The sequence below is a fragment of the Strigops habroptila genome, chromosome 19 (genome assembly GCF_004027225.2).
Source record: "Strigops habroptila isolate Jane chromosome 19, bStrHab1.2.pri, whole genome shotgun sequence".
In the NCBI taxonomy this organism is placed as follows: domain Eukaryota; kingdom Metazoa; phylum Chordata; class Aves; order Psittaciformes; family Psittacidae; genus Strigops; species Strigops habroptila.
The window spans coordinates 943,171-970,645 of record NC_044295.2 but is presented as its reverse complement, the minus strand read 5'-3'; the positions used below and the strand labels follow the sequence as shown (position 1 = coordinate 970,645).

General features: G+C 48.9%; 2 protein-coding genes and 1 long non-coding RNA gene across 4 annotated transcripts in view; 1 reads left to right on the top strand and 2 right to left on the bottom strand.

Annotated features, from left to right (window-relative positions):
* Positions 1-10,216, bottom strand: part of SPOP (speckle type BTB/POZ protein) — a 25,751-nt gene extending 15,535 nt beyond the window's left edge. Inside the window, exon 1 of one of the 2 annotated variants that reach the window (XM_030508606.1) lies at positions 9,967-10,216. The gene's annotated coding sequence lies outside the window, so the exon portion shown is untranslated. The remainder of the gene's footprint in view (positions 1-9,966) is intronic. The other variant, XM_030508608.1, reaches the window with a different exon arrangement.
* Positions 9,256-25,292, top strand: LOC115617752. Its single transcript, XR_003994656.1, has 3 exons — positions 9,256-9,337; positions 13,904-13,909; positions 25,280-25,292. It is a non-coding gene; the product is annotated as an uncharacterized LOC115617752 (long non-coding RNA).
* SLC35B1 (solute carrier family 35 member B1) lies at positions 22,261-27,475 on the bottom strand. The gene is made up of 9 exons (XM_030508609.1): positions 27,004-27,475; positions 26,815-26,918; positions 26,102-26,232; positions 25,749-25,779; positions 25,415-25,572; positions 24,969-25,095; positions 24,321-24,427; positions 23,456-23,609; positions 22,261-22,796 (listed from the first exon to the last, which is right to left on the bottom strand). The coding sequence occupies exons 1-9, from the start codon at positions 27,192-27,194 to the stop codon at positions 22,744-22,746; spliced, it is 1,056 nt and encodes a 351-aa protein (XP_030364469.1). The 5' UTR covers positions 27,195-27,475; the 3' UTR covers positions 22,261-22,743.

Sequence of the window (27,475 nt, the reverse complement as noted above, 5' to 3'; positions counted from 1 at the left end):
CTGGTTGTACCCCATGGACAGCAGAGACCCAAGCTTTTTCCTTCCCCTTGGGGTTCACAGAAGCACTGCTCGACTCCCCCCAGGCTGTTCCATTGTTCTGTTCACAGCTATTTTTAATCTCTATTATTCCAGTGATCTGTTTTATAGCACAGCCACAAACAACCAGGACACACACTCACGAGAGGAGAACAAGCAGCCAGGGAAAGGATGAAGTTCCTTAAGCTCACTCCTCACTGACAGCAACCTGAGCAACAAGGTGCTGAGCCTAAAGGGTTTGACCAGAAGAAAGAACAATGAATGAAGTGAAATTAGGTTTTGAACGTCGTTAAAACTGTAAGTAGTTTCAGTCCTTTTAGTTTTTAATACTATCTCATCTCAGTCTCCCCTCTGGCAGGTTAAAGCCATTCCCCTTGTCCTGTCCCTCCAGGCCCTTGTCCAAAGCCCCTCTCCAGGTTTCCTGGAGCCCCTTTAGGCCCTGGAGCTGCTCTAAGGTGTCCCCTTCAGGAGTCTTCTCTTCTCCAGGCTGCCCCAGCCCAGCTCTCTCAGCCTGGCTCCAGAGCAGAGCTGCTCCAGCCCTCGCAGCAGCTCCGGGGCCTCCTCTGGCCTCGCTTCAACAGCTCCACGTCCCTCTTGTGCTGATGCCCCAGAGCTGGACGCAGTTAATTAAACCTCAAGCCACAAGCACCTACTTGGTCTTCTTCCCAACAAGGGTGTTGGGCAGAGTCCATCACTGGGAGACACCCTAAAGCTCCTGGTGAGGACTGTCTGGAGAGTCGGTGCCCAAGCAGCATCTTCCCAGTGCCTGTGAGGTCACAACGCTGTTCTTACCCAGAACCAACTCCCACATAAGGTATTTATCAATACTAAGCATTCTTCTAGAGGAAGAACTTCTACTTCCAAGTAAACCAACGCAATTAAATGTCTCTACACACAGATTAGAGAAGTGGTTTAACACTTCTGCGTAATTACGCAGTTGAAAGACTCCAGCGGGGCCTTCTTGAAGACAAATTGGGAAATTTAGTGGTAACACTTCCCCTTTATGGCACGAAAATGAAGGATTAATGAGGAGGGAAAGAGGAGACAACAACAACTTTGTATGTTACAATGGCACATTCATCAAGCCTGCTGGAACAGCCTGAGAAGCTGAAGGGTTTCCTGGGTGGAGGGCAGAAGTTAATCCCAGATTCCTGTGTTTCACCAGTCTCCCAAGGAGCTGCTCTCCAGGAGGCTGCAGCCATCAGGAACTGGGGAAGGAAACAGATAATCGGGTGATGGCCAAACTGGAACTTTAACAGCTACTTTCTGTATTTTGACAGGATTTTAAGCTTAGAGATGCAAAGAAGCTCTAGAAAGCTTCTGTGGTGTAAAAGGCAAGACGACTGTAGGAGCTTGAGATACACAGGACTAAATAATGTCCTCTGAGTAACTGTCACTTCTATTTCTCATATCCTGTCCTCCCAGATGGCTTGGCTAGGCAGGTGGTAATAAAAGTTATGACAGCGTGCTAATAGAATTGCTACATGCCAGTTATGCTTTTCAAATGGCCCAAAGGTTGGAGATTTGAAAGAGTTCTCTGTTATTTGGAAAAGACTCTCACTCTGGTACATCAGAGCTTTCTACAGATGCTTTGTGAGGCAGTGAAATACAGGTAAAAAGAGATGTTAAACTCCAGCGTACCCCCAGCTCAATATGACAATTGACCATCAAATGCCATCATTGGTACCTTTACTGCTGTAGCAAACCATAGTGGGAATAAACAGGTAATATCCAGCACTGTCCTTGGCAAAAGTTAGCAGTAAGGAAAAACTTGCCTCTTGCTTTGCTCAGCAAGCACAGGAACAGGGGAAGTAAAAGGTCACTGAAATATATCCTTACAAGTGTGCCTTAGAACCTGCCATGTCCTGTTCCACCTTCAAATGGAGTGCTGTGTGCACTTCTGGTGTCCTCAATATAAGGAGGACATGGAGCTGTTGGAGCAAGGCCAGAGGAGGCCACGAGGATGATCAGGGGCTGGAGCACCTCCCGCATGGAGACAGGCTGAGAACATTGGGGCTGTTGAGCCTGGAGAAGAGAAGCTGCGTGGAGACCTCAGAGCAGCTCCCAGTGTCTGAAGGGGGCTACAAGGATGCTGGAGAGGGACCTTCATCAGGGACTGGAGCGATAGGACAAGGGGTGATGGGTTCAAACTGAAACTGGGGAAGTTCAGGTTGGGTATAAGGCAGAAGTTGTTCCCTGTGAGGGTGCTGAGGCGCTGGCACAGGGTGCCCAGAGAAGCTGTGGCTGCCCCATCCCTGGCAGTGTTCAAGGCCAGGTTGGACACAGGGGCTTGGAGCAACCTGCTCTAGTGGAAGGTGTCCCTGCCCGTGGCAGGGGGCTGGAACTGGATGATCTTAAAGTCCTTTCCAACCCAAACCATTCTATGATTTTCCATTCTTGGAATGGTTTTGGTTTTCCTCCTAAGCCAATTCTCCAGTTATAAAACAAGGAGAAAAAATAATAAATTAAAAATAGGTTTAGTCACCTCCAAAAATAATAATTTGTACAAACTATGAAGGGCTGGGACAAGAGTCAGCAGAACAGCAGCACTGTGAGGAGAACTGCACGTTTGACATAGATTGTGGAAGAACAGGAACACCAGTTTTTAGCTGTAGCACATCCTCCTCCCCAAATATCATCAGATAAAATAGCAAAAGCTAAAACTAACCCAAGGAAAGAGAGAGGAAGTTGGTGGGAAGAAGCAGCCAAAATTCCTCTAAATAACTTTCTGCTTTTATAAACAAAACCTCCACTGAGAATTCGGGCTCTTCAGTCCTTAAGTGGGATTTTTGACCTTCTAATACTGCTTCATGCTGGTGTTTGAACAGATGTAGAAGCCTGTGCCCCTTTAAATCACATCCAACCCTAACTAGAAATAACCCAAAGGATATTAGAATTACACCCACACCAGTAAATATAAAAAGTAATCAAACTCTTAAAAGCAAACTAGATTTGTAGTTTTAGAGACACTGCTGTGTTTTGGTCACCACATGTTTGCTTTGCCTCTTCTTTAACTCTTTCTACTTCTATATTTAATCCTCTTGAGGTACATCCTGAGATGCTTAAAGCTTAAATCTCAAGACTCTTTTTCCTCAGAAGTTAATCTTCCTCCTAATTTGATAACTCAGATCAGAAACATGTTCAAAGGAAATCAAGCTCTCCTTTCTTTCTCTCCAAATGCTCCTTTTCACCTCTTTGCTCTTTGTTCCTGCCCATCCATTCCTGCTCATTTCTTTCCTCTCACAAGGAAAAACGTTACTTGAACACAGCACAGAAACAATGAGCCTGAGCAGACTCCTGTCTTCAATAAGGAACCCGAGCTTATTTTTGAAGAGAAGGGGTTTGTTATTGCCTGTGAACTCTTTCATTTCAGATTCTCCCTCACAGGCAAATCCTACGAAGTATTCTACAGCTCCAGTTCCTGCTTGTAGGGGAAATTGTTACCTGTCACTTGTCAAGTAGCTCAGTTGCCGTTCTAGCAGATTTCTGGAGGCAAGTAAACCATGTGCACTTTCCTAGCATGTAATGAAAAGGTAACGCCATGAAAACTGCTCTTCCCCAAAGAACTTCCCAAGGTCCCGGGGCAGCCTCTGCCCAAACACAGGTTGGCAGCAGCGGGGTTTTCCTCCGCTCTGCAGCTTGTTCTTCTCTTGTAAGAGAAACACCTCTAAAATCCCAACAGATTCCTGGGGAGCTGAAAACAACGGGATGAAAGTGCCAAAGTGGTTTGATGTCTAATGAGGGAACAAGCATTTTTCAGCCTACTGTGGTGAGACCTGGTACCAAACCCCTCTAAAGCACCCAAATGGGATTGCAGAGCTGACCTCCAGCAAACCACTCAGACTATAATCCCCTCTGGAGCCCTTTATTTAGATGAACTTCCCACTAATTCAAACATCTGGTAGTCCTCACATCACATTTTCCAGCTGCCATCTTGCCTTAATATTTCTAAGAGATCATCAAACCCAACTTGAGCTGAAACACACTTTCTGCCATTGTTCTTCTGGGAATTAGGCTTTCAAATAATCCATTTAGGGATTATAACGTGTGGCCAAAGCCAGACATCAAACTACGGCATCCTTCCACCTCTTTGCAATTGCAGCATGCCTTCAAAATGGTTCTGAGAATTATTTTAACCTGCTAAATGGAAAGGTTGTATGGCTCTCAAATAAAACCACTCTCCGAATCCTTATCAGACATCAACATGAGAAGGAATAAGGAGAGGAAGGAGATGGGGGTCAAATTCCAAACAAGTTCCATTCCCAGCCCATCTGTATTCTTCTCAATCACCAGCTGTGTTTTCTATACAACATATCACACCAACTTCAAGAAGGTGTGCTGGTGTTATTAACACAATCTTACTAATCTGATATTAACACCCAAGAAACCACATTTTACCGTAAATGACTCTCTGAAAAGAACAATTATGGCATTTACCTACACCCATATTTGAGTATCTTCAGCATCCAAGACCAAGATTATCAAATTATAAGACAACTTTTGGTAGATTAGAGATTCTGTACTATTAGTTAACAGGAGAAAAGCCTGGGCCAGAGGCATTACTCTCTGTCTGGGTGTATTAGGGACACTGGAAGCAGGGCAGCAAACTGCATTCTTGCCACTGCTTTCAGCACTGATGTTGGAACTTGTGTTCGAAGGGAATAAAATCTCAAAGGAAGTATCCTGAACACAGGGAACTGATTTGCTGACTTTGAGTTTTAATTACACATTCTAAGCTCCTGTTGGCATAAGCCACTTACTGAATCTTTAGAAAACAGAGGGAAATGTAAAAGTACATGAAAAGCAATCCCCAGAAGATCCCTACATTCTTTTCCCTTCTCACATCAACAAGCCACCTCCATAAACCATGGCCAACCTCAAAGAAGAAACCAGCTCTTGTTGCTTTTGTTTTCTTCTTCTTCCCCCTTCTCTACTTATAAAACCACTTTAAGAAGTCTTCCTCCTATTTTCCCCATCAATAGTAAAACTCAATAAGCTAAGGGGCAATATCATCTAAGGAGGAATACTGATTATCTGCTAGCCAAGAAGCAACTCGAAATCACAGAAGTTATAAATCTTTCTAACACTGGGACTTTTACCACACTTGCAGGTTGGGTTAAGGCTGGCACCAACCTAAAGCAAGGATACTGCAGAATATTCCCAGGATATCGCTGAATATGATCTACTGTAATGCTTGTTCTGGCACTCGCTGTATTACTGTATTATATCAAATTTAAATGCCAGTCATTTCACTTGCTAGAGAGCAGAGGGCAGTGAGGCAGAACACAACATGTGATGGGCAATATTCTGACATTCTAGTCTCAAGCACCTCCACTGACACACTGTTCTTCTCTTTGGGGAACAAATATGAACAAAAACCCCCACAAGCCAACAGGAAATCTCAAGCAATTTGTCTCTCTCAAACGCAGGAGTGAAGTAACCGTTCTCCGAATTTCATTTAGTGCCCACAAGTGCTTCTAAGAAATTCAGCAAACTGATACATGTGGTTTTCAAGCACAACTTGTTGAGGTTGCAAACTTCTACACAAAAAAAAGCAGCTGAAGGAGATGAAGGCACCAATATAGTGGTGCCATTGAATAGGATTTTGAAATGACAAAGGCAGCTCTATGAGGGCAGGATACCCAGCCTACAAGAGCCTGCCTTCCATGCAGCCGAGGAGATGCTGTATGATGTCTTCACCGTAAGCTAATGGAATTTTGGGGATCTGCAACATTCTGTGCCAGTCCCCACAGATGGAAGCATGATTCTAGCCATGTCAACTGACAACTTTGCAGTCAGCATCTGTTCTAGCCTCTTATGCAGCAGCACTTGGGAGGCAGCCAGGCAGCCTCTCTGCATTGCTATCCAGCAGCTCCAGAGGACTTGGTCGGCGTGTCTCCACCTGCACTCCAGTCTCCCTGCTATGAGCATGGCTCTAAACCCAGGGCTGTCAGCTGAGCTTCTCTTTCAGACACTAAAGGCAAATCCACCATTTGAAATGAAAAATTCAAATTAAAAAGGATTTCTTTTGAAGTGAAGATAACTTGAGGCCTCAGTAGCTTCCCAATCCAAACAGAAGAAATAAAACTTCATCTTGGGAAGTGTCCTCCTAGTACATGAGTGCTCTTTGAGAAAAGTTGCTACTTACAGTTATGATGTGATTTATGAACACATTTCTGCAGTGATGAGCACAGAATGTGGGCAGAACAGTAACTAAAGCCCCACTTCAAAAATACACACGTTCTGAAGTGAAATGACTTCTCCATCTGATCAAGTTCCAGCAGCAAACTTCTTGTTTGGCTCCAAGATCAGTCAGGTTTTTTCAGACCATCTTCTCTGCCCATGCAATTTTGCTTAATATCAGTTCTTGTCGCAGCCCAAACAGAGATCTCCATGTGTTAGACTCATTTGGGAGAAAGCTGTTTACTGGTAAAGATGAGGACTTAGACTTAACAGAAAGGAGGAAATCAAACCAACCTGAACAACTACATGTCGCTGTTTAAATCCCACAAATCATTATGTGAACCTCTACAAGGGCCATTCTTGCACATTCATAGTTCAAAACGCATGTAATTCTTTAAGTTCTGTTTGCTATCAGAAGAGTTTCCATTTCTAAGCATCACATATCAGATGGATGCTGTGGAGATGCCACTGGCATGTCTGAGATCACACGTGCTCCAACTGTACCATCACAAACTCAATGTCGACTCCAAACTAAGAGAACCTTAAACTATCAGGCAGCAATTTAAGTATCCTCATGACCACCTAGAGCCTGTGAGTTTACACATGATCTGACACGAAATGCTTCTGAATAGGGACAAAATTTAAGTGTCGAGAGTTAAATTTCCCAGCATGTTTTCAGAAACAATCTTACTGAACTTAGGAGATGCCTCAATATTTAAAAGGCTTTAAAAATAGCAGAGTTAAAACCAATATTCTGACTTTTGCTGGAGGTGAGTCTCTTCAAGGTGTGCACAGGCACCTTTTTTTTGCCAGACAATTATTTCTGTCATCAGAAGTTGGATCAATTTTTAAAAGCATTAACACTCCTGTGTATGATTCACAGCCCAAGCATTACATCAGCCCCCATTTAAAATGCACAACGTACATGCTGCATTGCTAGAGAAAGCCATTTTTCAAGTCCACACTCATACAACATAACCTATGGAATAAGACCTACAATGCAGGCTAAGAAAAGCTGAACTGAGATCTCAATACGGAGATGTTAACACTCTTTCCTCTGGCGTATCTAAAGTCACCAGGATCCTACTGCCTTCTACTGGATCAATGGCCAAACCAGTATCTTATTCCAGTTATGTATTTAGTGTTGGAGTTAACCCCTCCCATGGTCCTGACATTATAAACTCTGCAGATGTCTAAAGAAATCTGTGGAGTTGTAAGGTCAGAGAACACGATGGTGCAACTCCTGCCTGTAGCCAAAGAATTTACTCACAGTATAAAAATGAGCTCCCAAGTCTTTTCCAGGCATTTGCTACACAGTCAGTGGTTCTGCATCATTTTAGTCCTAAAACTGTGGAGAAAAAAAAACCCCAACCAAACCCCCTCCCAAATTACATTTCACGTGGGCTTTGTATTTTCTTGACTTCTCAGCTATGCACAGCAGCAAAGAGGAAGAGACTTCCAGAATCACTCGACTCCTTCCAAAATGCTTCTACAGAGTTTAGTAAAGGGACATGAAACCAAGCAAAGAAGTTCTGATATATTAATACAGCTTCAGAAAAACAACAGCTTCTTGGCTTCCTCAAGGGTATCAATACTTTGATCTCACACTAGTTTCCTGTAGCCTCATGTGCTTCTAGAGCTTGGGACACATGCTTTATTGAAGAGGTCTCACAAGAACAAAGTACAAGGCAGAATGCAGCCGCAGCTTATCAACTGAGAATCAAGCAGCAACACATTGTCGTCGTATTTCCTCTCTGTGCCGAGTAGGAAACACCAGCAGTCAGAGGCTGGAGGAATACAGCAAGATCTTACATAAGACTCCGATCGTGCAGAAAATCGAGCCAAAGCTGGGGAGGAGAGAAGGAATTTTCCCAAATTACAGTGGGTATTTCCAGGGATGGAACTATGAACGCAATCCTTTACACAGCAACAGCTCCTGAGCTACAAAACACAGGTATCTGTCCCAGCTTTTATGCCCAATTTTGCAGAAATAATGCCCAGGAAGAAAGAAAGCAGATGATTTCAAGTTTACAGTGGCATGGCAAGCCCCACGAGGCAAATGCTGAACACAAGGGTGTGCCAAGAATAAAGCTGCTAAGTCCCTCTTATTGTAAACTGGATTGGTGTCTAGAAAAATCACACAGGGCAACAAACCCGGGTTCACAGCCCAGACCTAACACTGGGTCTGTCTAAAGGCTCAGCTGCAGTTCAGAGATTAACCCTACACTTCCCCCTACCCTGCTCAGGCTCGGTGGAAACCAACTGAGAGAAGACTGGTGAATGGAATTGTTTTGAACGTTTATCAGCTCTAACCAAGTTAATACTATCACCAGTGCTGGTACCTTCTCCATGTTAAAACATCAGCAAATTGGAAGATCCATTACACAGGAAATAGTTTTTAAGCACTCCACTGTGATCTTTGCAGTGAGTGATGATACTGCTCAGCATGTGTCACACCAAAACCCATTGCAACACCCTCCGTGATGTGTATCTGTGTGCAAATCCCGGAGTTTTTGGGGAGGAAACACGATTAGTTTTATACCAGTGGTAACTATACTCAAGTAAATCCGGATATCAGATTTGATAGGAGTTACTACAATCTTCTGGTGGGTACAGTGTTGTTATTACTGTCCTCTACTGATACAGTGACAGGCTGACAGCTTGCAAAGCACTCCTGCTATCATGTGGGCTGGATCTCGATACCCATCCACCACAAACTACCACGAAGAAAACAAATATCTGCTTTTTCTTCAGGTCACAACGAAACAAGTGACATAAAGAAACCAAATCGCTCTTGGCATCTGGTTAGAAAACGTCACTGGAAAAGAAGCAAACCAGTTACATGTTTACTGAACTCATTCATGGGGTTTTAATAACCAGAGAGTTCTGTTTTATAAAGCATAAATAAAAGTGTAACTCTTTTACACAATCTTATAGGGTTTCATATCGAGCCACCCCAGACAGAACCACTCAGAACTCTAAAGGCAAAGGAAATAAAGGGAATCACAAAAATAGTATCCCTTTTCATTATGTCACGATGCTGCTCTACAGTCACAGATGTAAACACGTTTAATACTGCTGAGCTGGAGGAAAATGACAACAAATCACATTATATTCTGTATTTCCACACACCCCCCAAAAAACTCCTGTCAGAAAAAGCCAAGTTCCACAGGCAGGCTGACAAATACTATGGGAATAATATTGTAGCTTTATAACACCATCTATCACTGATTAAGATAATGCTTTTAGCAAGTACTAGCACTCTATCAAGTCGCGTTAGTGGCACATTTAGCTGGGAAGGGAATTCTTTTGCCTTTCCATACTGCATGATGATGCACCATTTCCTTTAAACACCACCACAGGCCTGAGACACAGCTGAGAAATCCCAGTCCTGATCCCAGACACCCCGAGATCCAATTCACCCGGAGCCCAAGTCCCCTCCTGATAGAGAAACCTCAGAGCCCTCAGTGGCACAGCCACAACCTGTCACCCCTTACTTGGCCATGCTGCTCGTCACCTCAGCTCCTCCACTCCCTTCCTTCCTTTCTCCCACTCGTGTCTCCTCACGCAGCTCCTGCCACCACAACCTCTCTCCCCCTGCCCGGGGCTCTCCGGGAAGCCCGGAACCAACTTTTCGCTGCCCTCTCCCCCTTCCTCCGTGCCCTCGGGCCCCGCTCCCTCACACCTCCCCCTCAGCGAAGGGGCCGATCCCTGCCCCGGCTCCTGCCCCCTGCCCGCAGCTCCTACCTCGGGCCCAACGGGTGTCTCCTGCGGGCGGAGGACGCGCTGCCCGCGGCAGGCCGAGGCGCAGGCAGGTGCGCTGGGTGGGGATGGCGGCCGCGAGCTCTGCCCCCCCCCGGGCCCGCCTCACTCCGCGGCCAGCCCCGCTACGAGCACACCAGCGGCCGCGGATCACTATTTGGCAGCATGTCTTCCCCGGCCCGTTGCCCCCCGCAGCAGACTCAGCGGCTCATTATTCCGCAGGTCCCCGCAGCAGCCTCCTGCGCATGCGCGGCGCTGACGAAGCAGCAGGACGGAGGCCGATATTCGCTCCCCCCCCAACCCCACACACACCCCCCCCAGCCCGCGCGCGCGCGCGCGCACGCGCGCCGCGCCACCTCCCCCCCCCCACAGTGCGCGGCTCGTGACCACTGCGCATGCGCCGGACCAGCGCGCGCCCCCTGCCGCCGGTCAGCCCCGCTTCCGCACAGGCACCCCCCCACCTCCCGCCCCCCCGCCGTTGCGCATGCGCGGTCAGCCCCGCCCGCCCTGTGGATCACATTCTGGCAGCGCGGCGGGGCTCCCGTCAGATGGTATAGCTCACTATTTGGCAAAGAGCCCCTCTGGTACCAGAGCTCACTATTTGGCAAAGAGCTGCTCAGACACGATAGCTCACTATATGGCAAAGAGCCCCTCTGATACGCTAGTTCACTATTTGCCAAACAGCCCCTCCCACACGATAGCTCACTATTTGGCAAAGAGCCTCTCAGATATACACCTCACTATTTGGCAAAGAGCCCCGCAGACACGATAGCTCAATATTTGGCAAAGAGCCCCTCCGATAACACAGCTCACTATTTGGTAAAGAGCCCCTCTGACACGATAACCCACTATTTGGCAAAGAGCATCTCAGACACACTAGCTCACTATTTGGCAAAGAGCCGCTCAGACACGATAGCTCACTATTTGGCAAGGAGCCCCCCAGGTGACTAAACCCCCCCAGGTCCCTCAGCTGTTCCCCATCACACTGGTGCTTCAGGCCCTGCACCAGCTCCATTGCCCATCTCTGGCCCCGCTCCAGCACCTCAGTGTCTCTCTTGGAGCAAGGGGCCCAGAACTGACACAGGATTCGAGGTGCCCAGTGCAGGGGGATGATCCTAAAGGGGGTTGCCAAGCCAATGGAGCCAGGCGCTTCACGTGGTAGAACAATGAGAAACACAAGTGAAAATGAGAGGTTTAGGTGGGATGTGAGAATGTTTTTCATTGTGATCATGGGTGAGCACTGGACAGGTTGCCCGGAGGGACTATATGGTCTCTATTGAAGGTGTTCAAGGTCTGATTAAATAAAGCCCTGAGCAACCTTGTTGGATCTCTGAGGTGACCCCCGCTTTGAGCAGGTTGGACCAGATGATGTCCTGAGGTCCCTTCCAACCCCAATTACCCTGCAGTCCTAAGATCCCATCTATGTATGGGTCTTCTAATCTGTAATGGTCTGCAACCAGAGGAAGCCAAATTTTCATCATTATAGGCCTTAATGACTTAAATGTGTGTAGAAAACCTTCTCCAGAGCTTAAACCATGCCACTAGCCTTTCCTATCTGCCAGTTTCAGCCTCGTGTTACAGTGAATTAATACAATTACACATAAAACACCCCAACAACCAGATTAGCCTGTTTGCATAACGCATAATGCAGCTATACTTGTTTAAATGAAAAATGCAGTGTCTTTTTGTCTCTTATCTCATTTTCTCAGGTGAAAAATGCTGCTTCTCATGGCACAATTGGTCCTGTACACGAGGCTGCCACGTTTGCCCGCTACTGACTCAGAGAATATTGCTTGCTTTATTGCTAACGTTTTTCTGCAGTGTCCTGGGTTTTCCTGGCAAGTATCTCATCCAAGTCCTGACCAATTCTTGGACCCTGCTTCATTCCTTCATTTCACAAACTGCTGCCCATGGTGACAAAACAGCAGGTAATGCTGCACTGTAATGAAGAAATGCCGTAAAACTGCCTCTTGTGAAGTACAGAATTGGTATTAGCATTCCTATTCTGGCTATGAATTCCTCCTGGAATCTTATTTTCATGCCCTTTCCGTTACCCTGGGTTTTATGTTCCCAATATAAACTGGGTTTTTACTGATGTATTTTATCCTCTTAGAGCTTGAAGTACAAAAGGAAACTGCAGCACCAGGTCTAGAGAAAACAAAGAGATTCCCCCTCCCCTTCCCTCCTGCATTAGAGCACTTAGGCTGTGGACTAAGGGCTTTCTAGATAGAACAAACAGCAATGTCTCCTTTAATCCAACACTGGCTATGTGTCACTTAGCAGGAGGGAGGTCAACCTCTTCTGCAGTTTATGATGTTCTCGTGATGAAAAGCCTCTTGTTCCCAGGAAGTGGAAAATGAACGTGGATATCTATGAAAATGAAGCTTGAATTTCACCTCTCCTCCATGTGTAAAAGTTATTTAGGGTCAATCTTGTCCTCTCCTCGGTGGCAGATAGAAGTGACACGCTGTCACTTACTCCTCACAGACCCTACCTTCTGTCCTTAACATGGTTCTGTAATAGAATGACTGGACAATTCCTAGGTGCAGGTACTGCTTGAACCTCGACAATCTGCATGGGGAGATGCTGATGTGTGTGTGTTTTGACACTAGTGTGCTTGCGAGAGTACCCAATTCTCAAATGGCTTCGCTTTGGGTATGTGAATGATCCAAGACAGGTTGTTTTTTCTGCATGAGAAGAAACGCATATACAGGTTTGGAGCTACTGCTTCTGCGTCCATGGAAGTTGGGGTTTGACGTGAAGCTTTTTAAACTGATGCCCACAAAAGAGTTGGATGCAAGAATTTTAAACAGCTCCTGCTTTTTAATATTCACTTCCACTTTGGTTTTAATTATTTTGTTCCTATGTTTCCCCTTTCAATTTACTAAAACCCTAGCAATGTAATTAGAGAGAGGCTGAACTCCGAGCAAGCTGCCAGCATTTCTACAGCCTGATTAAATAGATCAGCCATCCCTTTAGTGAAAGATTGAAAACCAGGATTCTCATCATTATCTCTCTGTTATCCAGGAAAGAATCTGCACCACGTACGGCTCCAGAGTTATTGAAAATGCACCACTAATTAAAAGCTCATAGAGGCTCCTGATGATTGGGAGAGTATGAAAACACAGTTATCTAATGATTTCCTGTATTTGCCATCTTTGGTACAAAACCAAACAAACCCATTCTAAACAAATCCACCCCCAGTCACTGGAGAGACTTAATGAGGCTTTTGTATATGCAACAGTCACACAAACATTGCAAGTTGCCTGATTCACCTCTCCTTATACCAGTGAGACACCTACAGAGCTCGTGTGCCCTATGTAATGCAGAAGGAATGCCGTGCTATATTCACAACCTGTTATGGAATCGTTGCTTGGGTTGAGGGTATGATTCCTGTTTGGTTCCAATTGAACTCAGAAAATGAAGCTTTATATTGTAGGCTGTTATGGTTTCATTGTGAAATAGCAGTATTTGTGTCCTAGGCAATTAAAAAATCCAGGATCAAATAGGTTCTGCTTCTAGTCTGGGTCCTGCTTGGGAATCTCCATCCTCTCACAAGTGTGGTGCTCTCACCCAGCCCAGCACAAAGCCTACAGTATTATTTACCTTCTCAAAGGAGCCTAAGCTTTGGCGCTAGCAGAGCACACTAGAGGACAAGAAGTGCTGATATGGTTTGTGATGAAAGGAAAAGCTTCTAGACACTGGCTTCTTTGAACCATGGAAGTCTGAGCATCCTCCAGGGAAAGGAAACTGGTGAGCTGCTCCTACTGCAGCAGAACAGCAAGTACTGAGCTGGAGGCTGAGTCCAGCATCCCCACTTGCCTTCACTATAAATTCAGTAATCTTCAGCACTGCATGGAATAGGAGGGTAAGTTAAATATTACCCATCTTTTCAAACTGTTAAAGATGGAGAGAAGTTAAGCAGGTTGTTCATATGTATAGATGGATAAAACCAGACAAAGTTGGGAAACTGTCTGCTTCCAGTTTCAAAGCAGAAATCCAGAAAAGTATAGGAATTAGGTGGGGTTTAAGCATCCAGGTTCAAAACGATGACTGAAACTAATTATTTTCCAACAGATGTATGAAATGACAGGTCACTACATTTTGCTGCCCTTTCTGACCTGAAAGTTCCCTGAAGTGTTGCCAGTTCCTGTCCTCAGAACTGTCATTGCCCGAGCACTTCAGCAATTCCCTCCCACCTTCATTGCACTTGGATCCAGCAGCACCCATGTCCCTTGAGGCACGAAGGGAGAACTTTGTTCCAGCACAGCCACCACATCCATACAGCCTAAATTCAGTACAAAGCCATAGTGATCAGCACCTCCCCAAGGAAGTGCCTGGAAAAGGGATAGTTCCCTTTTCCACATCCAAACCTTTCTCAGGTCTGAGCTTCCAGCTGCGCACATCTCTTGCCCAGATTTGCTTTCCCGGCTTCAGGATGCTGTAAGATAACTTAGTCATTGTTGCTGTGATTAAAAACTACTTTTAGTTGTGAGAAAACAAACAAATCTTGACCTCCTCTGGAAAAACTCTGACTTGGAGATTTTAATTGCGAGGAAGCTGCTCATAGCACTATTTTTACATCTACTGGAGAAGTATCAAAGCTAATGTTTTAGAAGAGTAAATTATACTTTAAAATGCACTATTATGAGAAAGTGACTCCCTAATGCCTTTGAGTTGGTGCTTTGTTTCTCGTTAGACGCATCTCCTGTCTTCCCTGATGAGCCTGCTCTTGTTTTCAGGGCTGGTTTGCTTTAAGATGCTTTTGATCCTGTATTCATTAAAACCTGATCCTGCTGCTTCCCACCAGCCTTAATGGTCTGTGAAATGATTTTCCTTTCTCCAAGATGCTGTTAACTCTGCCAGCACCTGCAGAGTGGAGGAGCTCAGAACATTGTCACAAGTCCTCCCATTTATTCAAACCAGCTTTTGCTCCACAAACCAGAATTCATCTTCAGTGTTAGCCCAACAATCTTCCTTAGGGGAGAAGGGGGAACGGACTGCAACTGCCTGTAAAGGTTTTCATCACTGTTCTTCTCCCCTTCTGCAGGTACAGGGAGATAATTGGACAAAAGACTTGAAAACTGAGGATAAGGTTTGCTCTGTGTGGCAGAGCATGAGAGAAGGAATGAGAAGAAAGGGCTCCAACAGCTGGAAAACAAGCAAAAGAGAAAGAGAAAAAGACAAAGAAAGAGGAAGTAAACCCAGTAAAGAAGAAGCAGGGAACAATGAAGAGAAGCGATGTAGTAAAGAGAGAATGTAAAGTGCATTTGTGGTCTGGACCTTGCAGGGAATAACAGCAGCGAAGGGAAAGGCAGGATTTTTAAGGTATCCACAAGGAGTTTTTCAATTACTCAGCACTGGAATTCCTAACCAGGTGACAGCTCAGTCTTGTTCTGGTTTTTAATGCTGGTGGAAGAGAAGCAGCTTTCCAAATGCGTGCTTTTGACACCATGATAAAGGTTAATATTAGCTGTCAATATGCTCTGATTTGCTCAAATTCTAGTGAGGATTGTGCCTTAAATCCTGCTTCTCTAGAACATTCTTACACAACTGAAGAGCTTAATGTGGAGCTCATCAGTTCTTTGGGTTTGCCTTCTCATTAGCGGTGTGCTGCAAGGACCATTATGGCATTAAGTTGCTGCAACCCAAATGGCAGTAATGAGTATCCAGGTGTTTCATTCCATTTGAAGATGCACTCAGCTGTTGCACAGACAATTGTTTTCTCCACCAGTGATTGCAAACCCAAGCACTCAGTAGCCATGAAGACCAGCCAAAAGCAAGGTTGGCCAGGCAGTATTTCAGCCCTGAGGACGCTGTAGTCTTCAAAAGTGTGATCATATTCTCTTCAAGCAGTTTTCCTAAGGAGACAAAGCTGACATTTTTTCATGTTCCCACCTCATCCCTCAAGGACTTCTAATTCAGCAGGGTTTTCCAACCAAAAGTAGGAGCCTCAAAGACCATTGGACCACATGCCATCAAAGTAGGGGTTGAGAATTCCAGCATTTACAGAACTGCTTTTTTCACTGGACTGTGCTATCCCATGGTATGAGGGGGCTGGAGCACCTCCCATATGAACACAGGCTGGGAACACTGGGGCTGTTCAGCCTGGAGAAGAGAAGCTGCGCGGAGACCTCAGAGCAGCTTCCAGTGTCTGAAGGGGGCTACAAGGATGCTGGAGAGGGACCTTCATCAGGGACTGCAGTGACAGGACAAGGGGTGATGGGTTCAAGCTGAAACAGGGGAAGTTCAGGTTGGACGTAAGGCAGAAGCTCTTCCCTGTGAGGGTGCTGAGGCGCTGGCACAGGGTGCCCAGAGAAGCTGTGGCTGCCCCATCCCTGGCAGTGTTCAAGGCCAGGTTGGACACAGGGGCTTGGAGCAACCTGCTCTAGTGGAAGGTGTCCCTGCCCGTGGCAGGGGTTGGAGCTGGGTGAGCTTTAAGGTCCCTTCAACCCAAACCAGTCTGTGAGCCCATTCTGCGGCTGGGTATGTTTCTAGCTAATGAAAGGAGATGTTGCGCCCGGGGGGTTCCCAAGATTTCTGTAACTTGCACTTCCTCAAATATTTCCTGACTACAAAAATACTTGACTTCTTGCCAGGCATTTCCTCAGTTACCAGGTAATGGGGTCTTGTTGCTTAGAAATAGTAATGCAGCTCTCTCAACCAGTGCCTCGGTGAGTTTAATGCTAACGTGCTTCATGTAATAAAGAGGGGGAAAAAAGAAACCTTTGAATTTATCAAACCAGAGAGAATGAAGCTTATGTCAAAACCAGGCACTAAAGTGCCCAACTTGATACATCTCAGGCCTTGTTATTTGGAGACGTTGGCAATTCAGTTGTGCTCTCTGTGTGCAGGTCCCAGACTTACAGCTCCCCAGGGGAACACTCCCTTTCTGCAGCTCTAGTGTAGCTGTTGAGCCACAAATAAAGCCCAGAGTCACCATTGAAACACTTGAGGTGATGGGTTTGCCACCCAGGTCCTGAAGCAGGGGCAGAATCTGCTCATCCAAATTGATGTTGCCTCTTAATCTGGAGACAAGGAGTTTGTTAGACAAGGAGTTAAAGCCATTGAGTGAATGAGAGCTCTCAAGACCTTGGGAGAAAGAGACACTCCAACTCTGAGAATGAACTAAATCAGAGCAGGCTGCAAATTCAGCTTGAAAGCAGCCTGAGCCCCTCGAAGCTGCTAAGGAATAAGGCAGCCTTTGCCTTGAAAGCAGTTTGTAAGCTTCTAAGAAGTGATTTTGAGCAGTTTAACTAATGAATGTCAAGCAATTTTGCTTCCAGAGGATACAGACTCAACTGGCCCCTGTTTCCAGCACCGCAGAAACTGGAGGCAATGATCCCTGCCGTTCGAGCGCACTTGGGAGGGCTGAGACTTTTATTGCCTTGTAATGTTTAATTTTAGCTGGGAAATAGTCCTTTGGAGGACAGTTTTCTGCTGTCAGTGGGAAGAGGCCATTACAGATGGGTCTGGTGTTCACTCTGTTTGTGTTCCAGGGCCACTGCAAGACTCCTTAGTGTTGGCTTTAAACACCGGCTGTTCTAAAGGGGAAATGACAACAACGTTTGATTACAAAGCACGGGGTGCTGCTCCCACCTGCACAAAACCAAATCACTATCTACAAAGACCGTTATGGAAATCATGCCTTGCTGTCCCCAAAAGGACACGGACCTATTAGAATAGTTCACTTCTTTCCCATTTCCCAGTTTCAAACAAGCTGCAGACTCCTCATTCCAAGTGATGGAAGGTTTCTGTGACTGACCTGGCTCCATTCTTCAGTGTCTGGTCTGTGCTACTAGAACTGTTCTTGGGAATCATAGAATGGTTTGGGTTGGAAAGGACCTTTAGATGATCCAGTTCCACCCCCCTGCCCCGGGCAGGGACACCTTCCACTAGAGCAGGTTGCTCCAAGCCCCTGTGTCCAACCTGGCCTTGAACACTGCCAGGGATGGGGCAGCCACAGCTTCTCTGGGCACCCTGTGCCAGCGCCTCAGCACCCTCACAGGGAAGAGCTTCTGCCTCAGAGCTCATCTCAGTCTCCCCTCTGGCAGGTTCAAGCCATTCCCCTTGGCCTGTCCCTCCATCCCTTGTCCAAAGCCCCTCTCCAGGTTTCCTGGAGCCCCTTTAGGCACTGGAAGACTGTATCATCTCCCTTATTCTATGCGCTCTCTAAACATTTGGGTTTTTTAAACATCTGCTTATGGTGTTGCAGAAGGAGCTCAGAAAAACAAGGAAGATGAAAGGAAAAGGAGCGCAGCTGCCAAGCGTCCCCCCTGTGGGTGCCATGTCTCAGTTAGCTAGGAAATAAAACTTCACCTTTCTTAGCTGATACAACAGCACGTTCCTCCCGGCGGGAAAACAGGCAGGAACACCACAGCAAGGTAATCTGCTGTTTATCCTCAGCACATGCCTGACTCTTCTCATCTCCCTGCAACCACCAAGAACTGACAAGGGTCCTGGGAGAATTCTGCCAGAAGTGGTTTTAAAAACATCCCCTGTGATGCCAATGGCTGCTGCTGTGCAGGCACCAGCTGCCTGTGGCACCTGAGGACAGGGGACATGCAGGTGTGCACATACGTATAGTACTGGGTGCACTTCTGGTGTCCTCAACATAAGGACATGGAGCTGTTGGAGCAAGTCCAGAGGAGGCCACGAGGATGCTCAGGGGCTGGAGCACCTCCCGCATGGAGACAGGCTGAGAACATTGGGGCTGTTCAGCCTGGAGAAGAGAAGCTGCGTGGAGACCTCAGAGCAGCTTCCAGTGTCTGAAGGGGGCTACAAGGATGCTGGAGAGGGACCTTCATCAGAAACTGGAGTGACAGGACAAGGGGTGATGGGTTCAAACTGAAACTGGGGAAGTTCAGGTTGGATCTAAGGCAGAAGCTGTTCCCTGTGAGGGTGCTGAGGCGCTGGCACAGGGTGCCCAGAGAAGCTGTGGCTGCCCCATCCCTGCCCCATCCCATCAAGGCCAGGTTGGACACAGGGGCTTGGAGCAACCTGCTCTAGTGGAAGGTGTCCCTGCCCGTGGCAGGGGTTGGAGCTGGGTGAGCTTTAAGGTCTCTTCCAACCCAAACCATTCTCTGATTCTATTTGTAATGGAGGCCATTCTGCAGAAGAGATGGTGATTGTCTGAAAGCTCCCAACGACTTGGCTTCAATGTAGTCCCTGCTGATGGCCAAAAAGAAACAAGCAGAATAAAACCTGGATTTCCAGGTGACGTTTTCACTGTAAGTCAGAGGCTCTACAAGAGCCGTGAGGTCACCGATTCAAGAGGAACTGCTTTGTTTGTTGGATTTCTCCTTGCCTTTCTTGAAAAGGATTGAAATAAGACTTCCCCCTGCTGGTAATTTCCTGAGTCATAGCTGGACTCAGGGCTGGGGCTCTGCAGGCAACAGAAAGCAGAAGAAAGGAAGCTGGAATCTCTTTATAACTTCTCAGTCTGACCTTTGTGTTCTGCGCTTGCAGAGCTTTGTCTAAGACACTTAATACATTAATCTCTGACTCAACTGATTTCCCTTCCTCTTCTACTCAAAGAAAGCCCCGTCACATCTGCCAAGGAAGGAGCAAACCACAAGCATTCCCTTTAATAGCTCCTTGGCAAGTCAGCCCAAACTCAACACACGACACAAGGAGAGCTCAAAGCACCCCCCACCTCCACCTTGGCTGCAAAGGGCAACGTTTGACACTGTACAAAACCTGTTCAGTTTGGAGAGTGTGTCATTAGCACCCAAACCTCCTGCTTAGAGCTTAGAGCTGCAGGAATAGACAGGTCGAGCTCCCAGCACTGCAAGGAGCGATGTAAACCTTGATTTAACTCCCTTTGCACCCTTCTAATAGACTGGAGAATGTCTGAGAAGAGGAAAGACACAAAGTAAGTGAGAGCAGAAGGGCTGAAGCCCCGACTGTTGGGAGAGAACCCGGGCACTGAGCTTCAACCCCTTGCAAGCTCTACCTGCTCATAGTGCACATACTCCCATAGGACTCTTCCTCCTTTGAATGAGGAAAGTCAAAGCTGGCAGCAGGAGTTGAGGATCCCTTTGCACAGCCATACCCTGGAGGTTAGGCAGCATCTACATGAACTAGAGGAAGTTCTGCCAACACTTTGTATATTGCTCATCTCTTACTCGAGGACAGAGCCTCTCCTGACACTTCCCCCAAGTTCAAGCACTGCTCCTGAAGACCCTTGTGCTGCTTGTAAAAAAGAAAGCCAAAAAGACATTAAACATCATTATCCCTCTGCAAAAGGTGCCTGGGAGGGGAGCTTCTGTTTCTAACACCAAGAAGTAACACAGAGAATGACGCTTTTACTGCATCCTCACCCAGTTCCCCTGGGGTTTACCTGTCCTTAGTGCAAGAGGCAGCTGAGCTCCAGCAGGAGCATGTGCCAGAAGCCACCAGGCACGTGGTGACCAGCCCGTCACTGGGGAGATGCATTGCAGCAGGCTCCTGGCAGCTCCGAGCTGGGACCTGCTTTGCGGCAGCGCTTCGCTCTGGCCAAGTGAAGCCCGTGCTGATGTGACAAGAGGTTCTTGCCTTGCTCTTGGAGCCTCCCCTGGGCCCTGCAGCACGTGAGGTGTGCAGGGAAGGCAGCGCGGGCCAAGCAAAGCCACAGGCTCCAGGCTCCAGGCTCCAGGCGGGCACAAGAGCTGGCTTTGTCTGCAGAACTCATTGACCAAGAGTCAGAGGTGCAGCAAGAACCGAGCTGGAGCAATACCAGGAATAGGCTTTAGAGCTTAAAGTGGGTCAAGGGAGTCTGCAGCAATCAGGAGAGAGAAAATCTCCTTTCTTTTCTTTCTGCTTGGCAGACGGAGCTGTAAATCTGTGCTCTGAATACAGACACGGTGAAGATATTGGTAAGGACAGATCTCAGCTTAGAAAATACACCCAAAGAAGCTCCCAGCTTCCTTCTTTCTGCTGGCCGAGGCTGCTGCAGCGTGGGGAAGGTCACAGACCTGTGAGCAAGAGCTCCCCAGAAATGGTGGCTTCTTCTCAATGGTTAAGAATTCACAAAGTCTTTGGTTTGGGGTTGGTTTGGTTGGTTTTTGTTAAAGACGTGGTTTCTCCTCAAGCTACACCTATAGGCAGGGTGAAAGGGGGAGGAGAGTGCAGGAAGAGCAGTCTCTGTGCTCTGTATGTGCACTGTGCCAGGAGAGCCGGGTCCATGCCTATGTTACTGATACAACAGAAGGGAAAACAAGTCTGTAAAAGAGAACTGAGAGCTCACCTGGAAGCTTTCGGTTGCTGGATATGAGAACTGGCTAAAGTTAAAGCAGTGCCAAGAGACAGAGGAGCACAAGTCCAGGGAACACGGAGAAAAGACAGGATTGAATCGCACACAAGAGAACGAATCCTTCTCTCTGCCACAGGGTTTGTGAACAAGTTTGTGAACATGCAATTTCTCTGCTCCCTTTTCCGAAATGGGAATAGCATTTGTTACCTTTGAGATCCTGGGAAGCAGAATGGTCTCCAGGGCAGGCAGGATCTCTGCAGCACCAGATAGCAGCACATTTGTCAGGAGTTGAGCCACAGAAGCTCTTACTTCAGAATTCTCTAAGAACCTATTTGTTTGCTACTGATCACTTGACCTTTAAGACAACGTCAGTCAACAAAGAGGTGAAGGTGACAGAGAAAAACCCTTCCATAACCTTGGGTTTAATTCTGCAAGAAACGAGTAGTTTGAGTAGAACTATAGGGCAGTGAAACAGATTAAATGAAAACCAAATCTGAGGCCAAAAGAGCTGTAAGAAGCACTGGAGGGGTGGGGGGAGCAGGGGATGGAGAGACAGAGGCTTACAACAGCAAAGAGATCAAGATCCCATCTGGAAGGGCAAGAGGCCAAAGCCACCGAGCAGATGGAGCCCAAGTGGCAGCTGTGAGGAACGTGCTTTCGGGTGCCAAGCGTGCTCTGTGGAGGACTCTGCTCTGCGGCTCTGGAGGCAGCGTTGGGACAACAGCTCCTCCCCACACCCCGCTGGGAAGCTCATCCTGATGGTGCTTCATCAACAAGGGCCCTCTCCAGGTTTCGAGGCTGTTGTCACACCCCCTGGGCATGGCTTTAGCAGCAGAGGGTCCTGTCCCTGCAGCAGTGGGGGGGCCCCACTGGTTAAACTGGTTTCCTGTAAACTTTTACATACGCCAAGAGCTGCTTCTGGTCTAGAAGGGCTCAGGTGAAGGATTTAATGCATCTCAGTGGTTACACTTATCATCTTCATGGAAGAACATCCAGGGGCTGCTCCACCAGCTCCAGAACAGAAACATCACACAATCAATCAGAAGAAGGGGGTGTCTTCAACACAGGCCTTTAATCCAGGCACCTTTCCAAGCCTTTAATCCAGGCATCTTTCCAGACCACACCAAAAAACCTAACAGGGTTCTAAGAGCAGCCTTTTCCTTGTGCTGTTTGTCCCCAGGATCAGGCATAATCCCTGAAATCAAGGTTCTGCAGAAGTGGCCATTGTCTCTTTTTCTTTAATAAAGATCTGGAGGTTGGGTTTTTTTCCTGTTAAGGCAAGAATTGCATCCTGCTGCTGGGATCTCGGGACGCAGCTTTGATTACAGAAACAGAACAAAGGCAGCTCAATTACAATTCAAACTAAACTATTACACCTCTTAAGACAATTCTGAATTAAAAACTCAACCAAACAAAAGCCAGAGCCAATCTCCTCCTGGTTCCCGTCCTGAGCCCGGGCTCAGAACTGGTTTTGAGGTACAAGACAATAAATTAAAAGTCCATCCCAACGGCAGAGATCGCCCCTCTCCTCAGTGCGACGTCTTCTTCACTCCCTTCCCGAATTTGGCATCGAGTCCAAGGCCTGCAGAGAAGAGAGAAAATAACCCATGAATCATAGAATCAGAGAATGGTTTGGGTTGGAAAGGACCTTGAGATCATCCAGTCCCAACCCCTGCCACGGGCAGGGACACCTTCCACTAGAGCAGGTTGCTCCAAGCCCCTGTGTCCAACCTGGCCTTGAACACTGCCAGGGATGGGGCAGCCACAGCTTCTCTGGGCACCCTGTGCCAGCGCCTCAGCACCCTCACAGGGAACAGCTTCTGCCTTAGATCCAACCTGAACTCCCCCTGTTTCAGTTTGAACCCATCACCCCTTGTCCTGTCACTGCAGTCCCTGATGAAGGTCCCTCTCCAGCATCCTTGTAGCCCCCCATGGGCAAAGCAAACGGCTTCAAAGCAGCACAATGCAGGGAGCAATGTGAAAACTCAGCCTCACTGCCCCAATCTACTAATAGTGGCTCAGAGGCAGCGACTTACCTGGGGTGGGGGCAAAACCCAAGACTACAAGACATATTCCTCTCCTTCTGCACTGGAAGGCTACTAACACCCTCCTCCACCAACAGGCTTCTCATACAACTACATTTGCTTCTGAGCAGTGTCTTTTGTTGGCTCTCCCCTCATTGCACCTCATCTGTGTCAGTTCAGGAGGCACAGATCTCAGGGGTTTGCTCTCCAGACTTACCCAAGAACACAAGGACCGTCCCCACCCACTGCATGGAGCTGATGGGGTTGGCAAAGAGGATGACGGACGCTAAGATGGTGAAGAACTTGCGGGTTGTGGTGATGATGGAACACGTCAGAGGGCCGAAGTACACCACGGTCATGAAAATAAAGCTCTGTAAAAGGCAAGAGTGGTGCCTGTTGTCAATGGGAGCAGAACAGGCACACCACAGATTGGGGTTTCAGCTGAAAACCACTGAGCCAGAGCTGAGTCTTATTTCATATCCTGAGTATTTGAGGTCAAACTTAAACTGGTTTTACACTGATGGGAGCCAGCACAGAATGTGAGCATCACCCACAGCATCCGAATGTGAGGCAGCCTTTCCTGGCCATCTCCCAGCTGGGCAAACACAGCGAATCCCAGCACAGGTTTGTGCTGGGAGGGACCTTAAAGCTCCTCCAGTTCCAGCCCCCTGCCACGGGCAGGGACACCTTCCACTAGAGCAGGTTGCTCCAAGCCCCTGTGTCCAACCTGGCCTTGAACACTGCCAGGGATGGGGCAGCCACAGCTTCTCTGGGCACCCTGTGCCAGCGCCTCAGCACCCTCACAGGGAAGAGCTTCTGCCTCAGAGCTCATCTCAGTCTCCCCTCTGGCAGGTTAAAGCCATTCCCCTTGGCCTGTCCCTACAGGCCCTTGTCCAAAGCCCCTCTCCAGGTTTCCTGGAGCCCCTTTAGGCACTGGAGCTGCTCTCAGGTCTCCCCAGAGCACAGCAGAGAGGGAGAATCTCCTCCCTGACCTGCTGCTCACGTTCTGGGGGTGCAGCCCAGCACACGGGGCGGGGGGTTACATCCCCATGAAGCCTGTGGACCAAGGGAGGTGAATTTACCTGACCCAGAGCACTGGTGAGGCCGAAGAGCAGGATGTTGTAAATGACGCTGGGGTATCGCTCCGTGAAACTCAGGAACTCCCAGAGCTCTCCAGTGAACAGAATCCCTGGAAGAAAGATCCAAGGTGAGAAGCCAGAATCATGAGCCCAGCGGCAGCCCGAGGAGCCACTGCCCCCGTGGTGCAATGTCAGTTCACACTCACAACTACAGGAGCTACTAATAGTGAGGACTAAATTCCACACAGTGGAAAGTAAAGAGAAGGAAAAGCCATCACCTTCCTGGTTAATGAAGGAAGCCATCATTAAACTGCACATCCAATCCTGACAGAGCAGCTCCCAGCAAGTCCTTAGAGGTGCTACTCTCTGTTTGGAGCAGGAAGCTGCACTGATGCTCGCTCCTCTGCTGTGCAAGAGGGTAGGAACCGAGGCAGAGCACAGCGTTGGGCGGCTGCGCTCTGCATGAGGCGATGTCCTCTAGTGGCCATGAGAAGGGCTACACGGAGCAGCCCAAGTGTTACATCCAGACAAAACCAACCCCAAATGATACATAAAGTGATTTGCAAAAGGTGTCCCAGCCTCATTGCTGGAGCTTGGCCACTGCCACTGGGCAGCCTCTGGGCACGGGGGTTTCTGCAGCGTGTTCCTTACCAGCCCCCAGGAACAAGGTGGACCAGAGATTAACGTTCAGCATCATGTGGTTGGAACCCGTTTGGTAGTGAGCTCTCATGTGGTCCTGAGACACCCCCGTCAGCCCGTCCAACGTCAGCGACAGCAGCTGAGGGAAGACAAGAGGCAGTGAAGGAACCTTCCTTCTTTATCTCTTCTCCACAAGGAAAACCTTGAACATTCTCCCCCAGGTTTACATCACGATTACTACTAAATAGCAACGTGTGGTCTCAAAAGACATGCCAACAGGGGTGCGAATGCTCATGCCCTGATCTCATTCCATGGCTTCGGAGTGCTCCCCTTTAACCCCCAGTGTCCTCCTGCGGAAGCGTTTCCACATCACCTCTTGGACACGCTTGAGGTCCAAAGGACATGGCCTTATCTGGGCTGTAACTCCCTGTTCCTCCTCGTCACTGCTTTGGACTCACCAGGAGGAGCTCTCCGTAGCCAAAGACGTGCTCGTCGATCCCAGTCGCCTTCTTAGGCTTGTAGAGGAACAGGGCGACGCCGGCCACGATGAGGAGGACGCAGAGATACTTGGCTGGGGGGTACTTCTTCCGCAGCAAAGTCACTCCTAAAAGCATGACTGGAAAGAAGCAACGTCACAAAGTGCTCCCAAACCCTCTCACAGCTAAAGCACGATTCGCTCTCCCCGTGCTGGAGCTATGGAAGAGGGGAGGTGCTGTTCTGAGGGCTGAGGTCCTGGTTAAGGGTACATGAAACCCCCACAAGTGTATAAAGAGAAATGAGAAGTTTTCTTACCTGGAATGGGCTTACAAGATTTGCCAAGGACCTGGAAAAGAACAACAGGGTTAAATACCCACAGACCATCACCCGGGAGATGGTGGCAGCACCGTTCAGGATGCGCCCCTCCTACAAAACACACCAGATACTTCCACAAGAGGCACCAAGAAAACCCCTCCACAGGACAACCGCCGAATGAGCGGTGTCAGGAACCACCTCGAGCCCTCCAACACGAAGTTCCCACCATCTCCAGGGATCGCTGTTCCCTTTCTGGAGCTCTCCAAGCGCTCTCTGCTGCCTGAAGCACAGTGACCCAGCCCCACAAACCCCAACACAGAAACACCCCGTGGCTCCGGGGCCCCTTTCTGCACCTGCGTGGGGTAGTTGACGAACTGCAGAGCCGAGTTGCTGGACACCATCGCGCCCAGGTAGGACAGGGAGCAGGCGGCGTAGAGCCAGCTCCGGGTGCGATCCACTTTGACAGCGTCGAACACATGGATCACTGCGGGGGAATGAAGAAGAGGAAGGTCAGGAGAAACGCCAGGAAGCACCGTATAGAATCCCAACTGGTTTGGGTTGGAGGGAGCTTAAAGCTCACCCAGTTCCAACCCCCTGTCATGGGTAGGGACATTGTCAGCAATCTCCTGCTGTCACATCTGCAGGCACATCCATAGAATTATAGAATCCCAGTTAACAAGCCCACATCCATTGCAAAGATCACAAGGGAACTGGCACGTACAGCCTGGGGAATCCCAGCCTGGTTTGGGTTGAAGGGACCTTAAAGCTCCTCCAGTTCCAACCCCTGCCACGGGCAGGGACACCTTCCACTAGAGCAGGTTGCTCCAAGCCCCTGTGTCCAACCTGGCCTTGAACACTGCCAGGGATGGGGCAGCCACAGCTTCTCTGGGAAAAGTCTGTGCCAGCGCCTCAGCACCCTCACAGGGAAGAGCTTCTGCCTCAGAGCTCATCTCCATCTCCCCTCTGGCAGGTTAAAGCCATTCCCCTTGGCCTGTCCCTCCAGCCTCTCATCCATTACGACCACCCCGAGGACATGACCGACCCCGCCGGACCCCCCCGGACTCACGGAGCCTGGCGAAGGCGGCGTTCACCACGCACTGGATGAACACGAGCGTCAGCGCGAACTTGAACTTCTCCTGCTTCGCGCCCTCCCCGTACCGGCCGCGGGTGCTGCAAGAGCGGAGCGGGGCGTGAGGCAGCGCGGCGGGACCGACCCCCGGGGACCCCCGGCACCCCCCCCCGGCCCCGCTCTCACATGCTCTCCTGCAGGATGCCGTAGTAGAAGTAGCAGGCGAAGACGCCGAGGCAGCACACGGGCAGCCGCAGCCGCTCGGGCAGCGCCGCGCCGCTCGCTCCCGTGCCCATGTCGGCGGCGCGGCCGCTCAGCGCCGGCGCCACGTCCAGCACCGCATCGCGCAGCGCGCCCGCCGGACCGCCCGGCCTCATACGCCCGGCCTCATACGCCCGCACGGCCCGGCCCGCGCCTGCCCGCCGCGCTGCCGGCCCCGCCGCGGCTCAGGGAAGCGGAGCGGGAGCGGAGCGCGCACCGCGGGGGCCGCACGGCAGGGACGCACCGGGTCCGCCCGGGGACACCCCGAGGCCGCGGCTCGGCCGCGCTGCCCCGCCACGAAGCGCCGCTCGGGGCAGGCAGCGCCGGGGGCAAGCCCCGGGTTAGGGGGGGTCCTGCTCTTAGCGCGGTCCTTGCGTGACGCACCGCGAGGTGGAGC

Bases quoted from the DNA above. Each gene is read 5' to 3' on its own strand.
- SLC35B1 (XM_030508609.1), bottom strand. From the start codon at position 27,194: ATGAGGCCGGGCGGTCCGGCGGGCGCGCTGCGCGATGCGGTGCTGGAC. The intron at 26,919-27,003 runs GTGAGAGCGGGG...CCGCTCTTGCAG, and splicing joins GGCATCCTGCAGGAGAGCAT to CACCCGCGGCCGGTACGGGG. The intron at 26,233-26,814 runs GTGAGTCCGGGG...ATTCCCCCGCAG, and splicing joins CGCCGCCTTCGCCAGGCTCC to TGATCCATGTGTTCGACGCT.